This window comes from Blastomyces dermatitidis (assembly GCF_000003525.1).
Source record: "Blastomyces dermatitidis ER-3 genomic scaffold supercont1.3, whole genome shotgun sequence".
In the NCBI taxonomy this organism is placed as follows: Eukaryota; Fungi; Ascomycota; class Eurotiomycetes; order Onygenales; family Ajellomycetaceae; genus Blastomyces; species Blastomyces dermatitidis.
This window is the reverse complement of record NW_025544776.1, coordinates 3372032-3384462: the sequence shown is the minus strand read 5'-3', so window position 1 is coordinate 3384462 and position 12431 is coordinate 3372032. Positions and strand designations below refer to the sequence as shown.

At 33.4% G+C, this 12431-nt stretch overlaps 2 protein-coding genes across 2 annotated transcripts; one reads left to right on the top strand and one right to left on the bottom strand.

Moving 5' to 3' along the window:
• Positions 1-4422: 4422 nt before the first annotated feature.
• BDCG_16674 (uncharacterized protein) lies at positions 4423-4602 on the top strand (the record flags this gene model as incomplete). The annotated part of the gene is made up of 1 exon (XM_045425876.1): positions 4423-4602. The coding sequence occupies one exon, from the start codon at positions 4423-4425 to the stop codon at positions 4600-4602; it is 180 nt and encodes a 59-aa protein (XP_045280282.1).
• A 6698-nt stretch (positions 4603-11300) lies between these two features.
• BDCG_16673 (uncharacterized protein) lies at positions 11301-11593 on the bottom strand (the record flags this gene model as incomplete). Its single annotated transcript, XM_045425875.1, has 1 exon — positions 11301-11593. A coding segment is annotated over one exon (292 nt), but the record flags the coding sequence as incomplete, so codon positions are not given.
• Positions 11594-12431: the final 838 nt, after the last annotated feature.

Below are 12431 nucleotides of genomic sequence, written 5' to 3'. Positions count from 1 at the left end.
GAAGCATCTAAGCATTCTTTCAGTGCTTTTATATTCAATTCTGTAGATGTTGAAATTACATGAGTTAATCATTGAATCTCTTTATATTAAAGTTGTTGAGTTGCATGCATATCAGCTATTTATTATTATTGTAATTTCAACATTACTCAGAGTCACTGTGACATTATGTTTATATAGACTGACCGTGTGACCGTGTCTGAGATCAGAACCAGATTTTTTGATAGTCTCATTATCAATTTGACTGATCTCATTACACAGTTTTAACATTAGATAGTAGTTCTACACTGTCTCAGTGAGACTTACTGTCTACTCTTATCACATTTTTCAAATGAGACCATGATTTTCACTTCTCAATTTAAATTATTTTTATTGCTTTAAATGACTTTAAATCTCATTTGAGTGTTACTAAAAAGTGTTACTTTTTAAAAAATTAAAAATAGTCTAAAAAAAACCTTAAAATGTCTAAAAATAGTAACTTTATGTCAAGAATGAGACTAAATGAGACCAAATGAGATCACTTTCTCATTTTTTTCAAGTCATGGTTCCATTTTAAAATCTGATATATAGTCACTTTGCATGTTTTTTTGATAGCCAGTCCCAGCGGGATTCACGCCAAGAAATGTATGAGACCAGACCAAATGGAATTAAATGTGAAATTCATGGTCCCAGCGGCCAGTCTATGTTTATACTTATATTTGAGAGTTTCATATTATTATTAGACATGATTATATCAATTGTTGAATATATAATATCTGTGAAATCTGAAGAAGTGTAATTGTATTTCTATATGTCTGAGTGTCAGAACTCTTGAGTCTTTTACTAATATTCTCTTATTAAATCTTATTCTCTTTATAACATCTTGTTACAGAGTCAGAGTAACTGATGAGTAAGCTTCTATTTAAAGACTCAGTGTTCTGTTTAACTGTTTAACTGTTTCTCTATTTCTTACATATTATTACATATTCAGATATAGACTGGCCGCCGGGACCATGAATTTCACATTTGATTCCATTTGATCTGGTCTCATACATTTCTTAGCGTGAATCCCGCTGGGACTAATCATTAAATAAACATGCAAATAAAAAAATGAGAAAGTGATCTCATTTGATCTTATTTAGTCTCATTCTTGGCATAAAGTTACTATTTTTAAACATTTTAAGGTTTTTTTTAGACTATTTTTAATTTTTTAAAAAGTAACACTTTTTGGTAACACTCAAATGAGATTTAAAGCCATTTAAAGCAATAAAAATAATTTAAATTGAGAAGTGGAAATCATGATCTCATTTGAAAAATGTGATAAGAGTAGACAGTAAGTTTCACTGAGACAGTATGAGACTACTATCTAATGTTAGAACCGTGTAATGAGATCTGTCAAATTAACAATGAGACTAGACTGGCCGCCGGGATCATGAATTTCACATTTGATCTCATTTGATCTGGTCTCATACATTTCTTGGCGTGAATTCTGCTGGGACTGGCTATCAAAAAAATAGATAAAGTGACTATATATCAGATCTTAAAATGAAACCATGACTTGAAAAAAATGAGAAAGTGATCTCATTTGATCCCATTTAGTCTCATTCTTGGCATAAAGTTACTATTTTTAGACATTTTAAGGTTTTTTTTAGACTATTTTTAATTTTTTAAAAAGTAACACTTTTTGATAATGCTCAAATGAGATTTAAAGTCATTTAAAGCAATAAAAATAATTTAAATTGAGAAGTGGAAATCATGGTCTCATTTGAAAAATGTGACAAGAGTAGACAGTAAGTCTCACTGAAACAGTATGAAACTACTATCTAATGTTAAAACCATGTAATGGGATCAGTCGAATTGGTAATGAGACTATCAAAAAATCTGGTCCTGGTCTCAGACACGGTCACACAGTCAGTCTAAATGAGACTATCAAAAATTCTGGTCCTGGTCTCAGACACGGTCACACGGTCAGTCTATTCAGATATCTCTCAATGAATAATTATTTCTAATAAGAAGACAATGTGTGAATAATTATTTTCTAATAAGAAGATAATGAATGTTTTTATAGTGTAAGAGACCTACATTAAATAGATCAGTATTATATTGATAGATCTTATTTAACAAAGATAAAAATATTAAAGAAGGAAAGAAAGAGAAAGTGTGAGAATCAGTGATTGAGATGAATATTTATACATGTATGTGGTGGCGTACGCGGTGAAGCTTCGGGGTGGAAGAATATACACGTGTTCATAGCAGCCGAGGATCAGCAATCAGAAATGGCTGAGAATCGGAGTGTATGTTACGCGCGTTCGTAGCGGCCGAGGATCGGCGATCGGGAATGGAAGAATCTATAGAGTGTAATGGAATAGTCTATATAATTGATCGGGCGCAGCCCGCCACAACAGCAAAGTCAATTACTACATCTTATCAGATTCTATCAGAAACATTGAGTGATTTCAGTAGATCTTTTCTACAGTTCTTTTATAAGATAACAGAAGAACAGTAGTTGCAGTTTCAGATAAAGCATCTGATACTGTTTAATATCTCAGGTTAATAGAACTCTCAGAAGATTATTCTATACAGTTATTCACAGTCTGAATAATCAGTTATACACAAATCATGCATCTCTTGCATTATCTGAGTGTGTAAGAGTTCAGAGTGAGAGACTCAGCATCATTTACAGAATTGTAGAGTATTATTATTATTGATTGAACATTCTGAGATGTCAGTTCTTATATATAATTCTGAGAGAAATCAGAGTGCTTCTTATTATACTACTTCAGTAAGTGCTTAGAGAAGTTCATCAGTTTAAGCTGCTGTATGCTATAGCTTATCTAATATAGATTTGAGAGAAGTTGAGATATTAGTGATAGTTCTAATTGAAGAAGTATATACAGTACTATGAGCTGTTTTATCTTGATTAACTAGTATCTTCAGATTCAAGAGTTAATACTCTCAGTTCATTTAGTGAGTATCTGTTATATTAAATAATATATTCTACTCTTATTATGAAAGAGCATTTGTCATCAAGTTCTGACTGTCAGAACAGTAGTGTATTATAAAATAAAAGCAGCTTAAGAACTCAGATTATCATATCTATTATTCAGTAAGTTTACAGATAGTTATAAAGTATTTAAGATTCTTATAATATATGATTATCTTAAATTCAGAGACACTTCAGAGTTCAGAGTCTTATTCTTCTAAACAGTGTATAATTATAAGAAGTTTCTTATCATAGATCTGATAATTGCATTCAGTGAGAACTCAGTTTCTTAAACATGAAGATATATAATTATAAAACATCTTCATTATTATATTACAATATCACTTCTTCTATTACATAGTCAGAGAAATCAGCTTCAATAACTGTCTTATAATCAGAACTAAATATTATTAGTAGAGAGATATTAATAAACATCTTCTTTATCTGTGTAAATGCAGCTTCAGTATTCACTGATCATTGAAATACTAAGTTCTTCTTAGTGAGTTCTGTAAGTGATCTCATGATATCTGAGAAGTTTTGTATAAATCACTTGTGGTTCGGAAGAACGTACGACTGTTGAATAATAACGCGGCCGCTTCCGAACTACTAGCGTACGCGTACGCTTCCGAACTACTAGTGTATGTGTACGAATGTAAAGGGGGCCCTAGCAGCCACTAATTAATTTAGTGTATGAGATTCAATATATAAGAAGCCGGCGTACGCCTGTAATCGTATGCTAGCTTAAGCAACCTTTGAATCACATCTGATAGCATGTCTAAAAACCGGTGAGAAGCGCAGGCTCCTTCAGGGTGTGATAATTCTGCCTATGAAGCAATTCATAGTTATCATGTCAGTGTGGTCCTAGAACACCTCAAAAGATAGTGTATGAAGGGCAATGAGTGAAAGAGCATTCAATTGATGCTGCTTCACTTGTTAGGGGAAAACTCCATGCCCAGGTGAATGCCATGTATGAGACATGAATGAATGAGGTGTGAGAAAGAGAATGAAAGTGATGAACCAGATTCAAAGAAGTCTGCTCTCTACTTAAAAGAAGAATAAAAGAGAGAGTGACTATCACCAGAGTTGTATGATGATAACAGAAATCATATAATAATATAGTGATAGAATGATATAGTGATATAATAATACAGTGATATAGTGATATAATAATACAAGTGATATAATGATAGACATTGTATAATTAACCAGAAATCACTGAAATGAATATCTTCTCTAGCTGATATGAATAACACTCTTCTCTGCTATCTGAACTGGAAGATATGCAGAACCTCTCAGAGAGTTTACTTAAAACAGTAAGAAAAGCAGCTGAGATCACTGAACTGGAATTGAAGCTCTGTACATGTATGAGGATTCTAAATGAGATTGAGGCCTTGTGTACACAGTGGCAGGCTGAGACAGAGATCAAATAACAATTGACATTCACTGTGAATTAAGCATTCACTATGAAGAGCTTCACTGATGCAATCACCATCATCAATAAGAATAGAGAAAATCAGATCTTAGATCTGCAGCAGAAGATTGAATGTTTACACAGACAGATGACTACACTGAACCTGGAGATTTCATCACAATTGTTCATAACCTCTTCAGAAGTGTACACATCATCAGAGATTACTGTGTAGAATGAGAATCTGAGTATGAAATATATCAAGCTAGAAGATCTGCTGAAGTTATTAAGCTTCAATGATGACTGAAAAAATGATACTGCAATCAGCTGACTAAGTCAGATATAATTATATTATCAGATTGAATATGAACTCACAGACAGATAGTTAATGAAATTTTAACAAGTCTTAAGATCTGCTGTATTTCTACACAGAAAAGTGAAGTCATTATAAATGACTAGTGAAAAGATAAATCTCACAGACTCAGAGTGATATTCATTCTCATGAATATGAAATGAGTTTTTCAAATGAATCTTGCATAACTTTGAGAAAGTGAATGCATGAGATAAGTGTTATGAATACTTCACTGAGTATAGATAAGTGAGTGATCTTATATTATACTTTATACACTTCAGCTTATACTATCTTGTGTTAAATGAAGAGCTTTTAACATCTTTCTATTTACAGATCTTCATTCATAATCTTATGCCTGAGTTGAGAGCAGAATGAAAATGCTTAACCTCATAACTAGATATAGTAGAGAAAGCATATAACATTCTTATTATACAGAAATAAGTGAGTTAATTGTGACAGAAAATACTGCAATTGAGTATATCTCAATGAAGAATGAGTAATCAGACTTCTATGACACAAGTCACATATCTGAATGTGATGAATCTAGATCTGAATGCTATCACTAAAGCACTGAATTCTCTGAAAAAGAAATTCTCTGAGTGAAAATCTTGATGTTGTGAGCATCAAGCTTACTTCAACTATGAACATTAAAATCATGATATAAAAGATTGCACTCAGTGTGTACAGTTAAGAGAAGTAAGAGAGTTAAAAAACTAGCAGAATTAGTGAGCTCAGAGACACTCACTGATATTCTATGAAAAGTCTTTAAAGTGAAAGAGATGCTCATGTTAGATGACTCTCTGAATTCTGTGAATACAAAGAAGAAGCAGGCTTCTGAATAAGATGTGAATGAGAAGAATGAAGTGAACACTCATCTCAATGCCTTAAGGCCTGAAATGTTAATGTATAGAGAGCACTTGAATAAGAATTGAGAGATGACTGTAAAAGTGTTAGTGAACACAGAAGCTTCTATATAATATATTGATAATTATATAATCTGAAGATTGAAAGAGATCTACTGAGTGAAGAACTCTCAATGCATAAGATTATCTGATAACTGATATCTGATATCACCTGTAAAAGTAAGAGTTCTCTTGCACTTTGAAGAATGATCTTGCTATATTTGAGCATGAGAGCTGTAGAACATGAAATATAATCTTATTCTTGAACTTAATTGATTTCAAAGATTCAATCTGCAGATTCAATGATGTACATGCTATATACAGTTAACTGATAGAAAGAAAATGATTCATACAATTCTATCAACTGATATGAGAAGGACATTTCATACCTCTGATATAGAAGAATTAAATCTGCTTATACATTAACAAGTAAAGAGAATGATTTGCAAGACCTCATCTGAAAGCATTCTGTATGTCATACAGAACTCAGAAGTGAAGGAAATCAAGATAAAGAATATATGAGAGAACAAGTATATGAAGAAGCTTCTGAAGAAGTATGAAAAAATCTTCTGAACAGATCTTTCATCAGAATTGCTGCTGAAATGAGGATTTGTACATGAGATTGACATGAGAGATGCAAAACCAGTCAACCAGAATGTGTACTCTCTGTCACAAACACATCTTGAAGAACAGAAGTGTCAGATCACAGACCTTCTAGAATATGATCTCATATGACTCTCATCAAGTGTGTGAGGCTTTTCAGTCCTATTTGTGAAAAAGATGAGTGAAGAGTGACAGATGTGTATTGATTATTAAGCACTTAATAAGCTTATGATCAAGAATGAATATTCACTGTCATGAATTCAACAACAGTTGAATACAGTTGAAAATGCCTGATATCTATTAAAGATTAATCTTCTCTCAGAATACTGACAGATCTGTGTAGATAAACTGTCAGTTCTGTGAACTGTGTTTAATATACAATGAGAGAAGTTTGAATTTCTAGCAATGTCATTCAGTCTGATAAATGCACTCATCATCTTTCAAACAATGATGAATACAATTCTTTATAAACAGAATGAAACCTCATACCTTGTATATCTCAATAATATTCTAGTCTTTTCAAACTCATATGATGAATATCTGAAGTATCTCAATGAAGTGCTTACAACTCTGACAGAGTATAAGCTCTACATCAAATTAATTAAGTGTGTGTTTGAAATGAAAGAGTTGAAGTTTATGAGATATGTAGTGAGTGATGACTGTATACACCTCATTCTGAAGAAATTGAATGTCATAGCAAATTGACTGTGACTGAGAAATGTATATCATGTATAACAGTTTCTTGAGTTGATCTCATACTACTACAGGTTTATCAAGAATTTTGCATGAATATCTGCATCACTCTCAGATCTCTTAAGAGAAATGAATGCAAATCTGTGAAAGAAGAAGTTTCATTCAATCATCTGAAATACTGTGTGTGAAGAGACTTTTCTCACACTGAGAAAATGTGTAATAATATTCTCAGTGCTTATTCAATCAGATTGTGATAAACCTTTCTACATTGAGATAAATACATCTGAATGAGCTATCAGAGACACTCTTCTACAGATAAGCAAGAATAGCAAGCTGCATTTAATGATGTATAATGATAGAAAACTATCAGATGCTGAGCTCAATTACTCAGTGCATGAAAAGGAATTGCTAGCAATCAAGCACATACTAGTATTATAAGATAGATATATTGACAATAAGTATATAACAACAGTGATCACAGATCATGAAAGCCTTGTCTATCTACAATTAATGATAAAATCTTTCAAATACTTAGTATGTTGAATCTCAGAGTTTCAAGTGTATAATCTTTATATCAAATACTGAAAGGAATTGAATGTAGTGATGTCAGATGCAATCAGTTACAGACCTGATTTCATGAGTGAGAGTTCTGTGAACCAGACACAAGAAACATTCATGTTAAACATGCTGAGAAGATGTAAGGAATCAGAATAAGTGAACATCATAATCTCTTACTTAGAGAATGGTAAGATATCAGATAATAAGTGTCTTGTGAAAGTAGTAGAAGAGATACTTCTGAACTTCAAGCTGAGAAAATTGAAAAATGACATTGTGCTTTATCATGATCTAGAATACACAGAAGCTCTCTATCTAGAATCTTCATTTTGATATGACTTGATGACTTATATACACAAGAAATTCAGTCACTTAGAAAGCCCTGAACTCATGAGCATACTCAAATCAAGAGTATACTGGTCAAGCATGACTGAGAACATTCAGATGTATACTCACAAGTGCCTGAATTATCAGGTTACAAAAGAATCTAAGAAAGGGTTAGAATATGAGAAAGCACAATATCAGATGAAGTGTATAATACAATTATTCAAACAATAAGAAGTGAATCTCATAGACATATTGCTGCAAATGTCAAATGAAAATTGATGAATAATCACTGCTATTGATTATGCTACTGACTGGCCAGTCATGAGAGCAGTTTCAGAGATGATAGAGAAGATGATGATGAAGTTTCTACATAATGAGATCTATGTTAACTATGAAATGCCGCGTGAGATTCTAACTGATAACAGTGTGAACCTTGTAGGAGAAGTAGTGAGGCATTTCATGGACCAGTTACAGACAAGATATTATAGAACAATGCTATATCATCTGCAGATGAACAGGAAGATAAAATACTTGAATGAAATCTTGAGTAATATGCTGATGAAATATCTAGTGAGTAAGCCTACAAGACTATGAGATGAATATCTCAGACAGGTGCTATTGGCCACACGGATTCGACAGCATGCAGTCTTCAAGTGTTCATCATTCTACCTGTTGTATGAATTACATCCGCGCATTCTGGAGAATGCTTTGAAAAAGATGAGAGAGAGAACAGCAGTTGCGGACACAGTAGAAACAGCAGTTGCAGACACAGCAGTCGCGGACACAGAACCAAGATTGGAAGAGATCAGCCATGCACATGCAAAAGCTAACAAGTTACTCCTGAACTGAGCAATTCAATTGAAAAGAATACAAGACTCACTTATTAAGAAATTGAGTCTCAAGATGAGAATGTGAGTTCTCATACACAATAAGAATTCTGAGAAGTTTCAACCTAGATAATTTGAGCTATATAAGATACTTAAATCACATTCTCTGAGAATGTACACATTGAAAGAATCAGAGAGACAGATCTTATACAACTTAATCAATAATTCATGACTTATAAAAGTAAAGATGTAAGACCTGAGTGAATTATGATTATCTACAGCACTATTATCAGTATTGAAAAAGAAGAAGCTTACAATTGAAAAGTCTCATGAAGTAAGAGAAATCATAGATGCTTATAAATCAGATGATCTCACTTATTCTGATCTTTTCATAATTATAAGGAAAGAATGAGAAGTAATGAAGAAATCAGGTGAACATCACACTTCAATAAGTGATAAGACTGTAGCTGATTATATGATAACATACTGCAGACAGCAGGTGCAACACAGTAAAGAGCAGTCTCAAAGTGACAGACTTACATATGAGTCAGATTGCGGAAGAAAAAGGAATTCAGAGTTGAATTCAACTGTTTACACCAGTTCAATCACAGAGATCACAGAGAATGAACTATCTGAAACATTCACAGACATGTGAGACCAAGTCATCTCAATCTCTGAGAATGCTCAGAGATCAGATGAGATTAGTTTTGATAAGCTGTTTACTGTAGTGATCTGAGCAGGTGAAGAGAGACAGTATAATATGTGAGGCAGAATCACAAAGATAAAAGCTGTCAAACCTAGTCACTGAACACTGTATCATATAGAGGTCATGTAAGAGTAGTAACTAGCAGATAAAGAAAAAGTGTAAGAAAAGAGATAATGAATTGATCATTAACTGTAAGAGTCAGCTGTAAAAGACAAATGTTATCATACACATCTCATTCATTTTCATACATCACATGTTTAATCTATTTCCAATATTATGTCATCTGAAAAACATTAAAAATAAAGGAAATCTCAAAACTTGAGATCTGCAAGGAATTCAAGAGTTGTAAGCTGCTCTTACAACAATGCTGTGCATGTCTCTGATTCCTCTACTGCTCTGTGTATGACATTAATGTCATTAATCACAAGATTGGCTGGAATGCCAATATAGGAATGCGCACGTGTACATGTAGAGAAATTGAAGAAGAGTGCAAGACTCACAGAACCAGGAGCCAGGACAGAAGAGACAGAGGTGAAAGAAACAGAAGAAGGAGAAGACACAGAATCAGATGAATAACAGAAGCCACTCAGGGCTGAATACTTATAACTCAGTGTGTACACAATCTTTCTCACAGAGAAGAGAGAGAAAGTGATGAGAGAAGCTTGAGAGTAGAAGAGAGTAGTCTCAGCAGTGTTATTATCTTCAATCAGAATGACCTCTGATGCTGAAGTAACTAAGAATTATTGTTAGTGTATGAAAATTGCAAAATCAGAGATGAGAACAGTTACTGAACAAACACTCACTGATCTTAGAGTTGTATGCATAATTACAACATGCATAAGGCTTCTCAGAAAGAGAGAGAGAGACACAGAGAAATGCAGGAAGCAGAATGCAGTGTGTGAACAGCTCATTCTCACAATGACATCTCAGACAAGGCATATGAGTCTCACATCTGTGAATGTAAAAGAGTATGACATCTGTGTTTCTGTTTCTGAAAACATGAATATCTTTTGCCTGCATCATGAAGTCAGACAACAGATATCAGAGAATAGACTGATATGAATCTATTATTCTGAAGGAATTTGTCAGAGTGAATGTTTCTGTAATGTTGAACTTTACAGTTGTAAAAAGTTTCTTGATGTCTGTAAATATCATGACTTCATACACAGCAAAACTCATAATGATTTTTTCAAAGAACAGGAAAATCAGCATCAGAAAGAAAAAGATGAAAAAAGAAAAAGACTTATAATCTTAATACTGTTGAGAGAGAGAGTGATTCTCTGAGATGAATAGATGATTGTCTCACTATGAATATTTAAAATGAATGTAATAATCAGTGTCTGTGACTGAACTTCAGATAGTCATGTTATACACTGTCTTCATACAATAAATCATTCTAGGGGTCAGTAAGAAGGGTGAAAGTATACATACTGAGAAATGTGATTCATCAAGCCTATACAACATCTCCTTGAAATGAGGAGAGCTAGTAAGGAAGGCAGAGATAGCAAAACCAGGAGTAGTGAGAGTAGGGGTCACGGGAACAGAGGTAGTGAGAGCAGGAGAATCAGACACAGAGGTAAGTGTAGAAGATTGAGAGAAAGTAGCAGAGGAAGAAGCAGTAGAAGAAGCAGGGAAGAACACTGAAGACTCAGTCACACATGACACAGACAATTTCTCTATTATCATGTTCTTCAAGTTCTTGATCAATGATTCAACACTGGGTTTACTATCATCAGTGAATATGAATCTGTCAATACATGACAATTCTACATGAATAAAAACAAACATATCAGCATCTGTGTTCACATAAAATCATGTCAGAAAACATGATCAGAAACCTGCTGAGAAGAAGAAACAGTTGAGAGTGTATAAGAAGATGAAGAAGGTGTGTCATTCATGATAGTATATTCTGATAATTGTTAGAAGATAAACAAGTTCTGATCATGTTTCACAATGTGTTACACTTACTGCTAACAAACTGCCTGGTATGAGCACTATGATGATGCTTGTTATGAGAATGAGAGGCCATTGTCAGAAATGTGTATAATGTGATAGATAAACAGATGAAAAGAGTTGAACAGAAGAAGAAGTAGAAATCTTGAATAAGATAGTGACATTTGATGATGATGATGATGAAGAAGATGATTGAAGAATGAGAAAAGTTAGTGAATGAGTGATGTAATATAGTGGAAGTTTCTTTGTGAGAGTGTACACAGAATGCTAGCTGAATCAGAGATAGGTCACACAATTGTGAAACACTACTGGTGAGCTAATCTGCATGAAGCTAGGGTGTATAACATGGTCATGTGAGTGTGACTGAATCTGGTGGGAGAGGATGTGATTCAGAAGAATGTACGACTGTCGGATAATAATGCGGCCGCTTCCGAACTACTAGCGTACGTGTATGCTTCCGAACTACTAGCGTACATGTATGAATGTAAAGGGGGCCCTAGCGGCCACTAATTAATTTAGCGTACGAGATTCAATATATAAGAAGCCGGCGTACGCCTGTAATCATACGCTGGCTTAAGCAACCTTTGAATCACACACTGATAGAAGTTAGTGAATTTAATGAAGCTTTATACATCTTTCACAGTATATGAAGCTTCTTATTTGAGAATGATAGAGATCTTCTCAGAATTTATTTAAATTCTCTTATCAGCTTCTATGATGAAATCTAAGTATTTAGTACTTTTAACTTCAAAATCACACTTATTAATATCAATTGATAGTTCTGCTTCTTGTAATCATTGTAATACTCTTTGCACATGCTCTTGATATTCTTTTCTAAATTTATCAGTGAAGATGAGAATATTATCTAGATAAGAAGATACAAACTTATCAAGAAAATCTCAGAGTGCTCAGTTGATATACTTCTGAAATATACTGAAAGCATTAGTCAGTTCAAAGAGTATTACTATTCATTTAAAGAGGTCATAACATGTTCAGAATACTGTAAGTTATTTATCTTCTTCAGTAATACAAATCTTATGAAATTGTAAGAAATTCTGCTTCTCATGAATTCTTTATCTCTATTCCTATCTCTCGCCTAATTAATAGAGCTAGCGGCCCTTGACTACACACAACTATATAGACTGG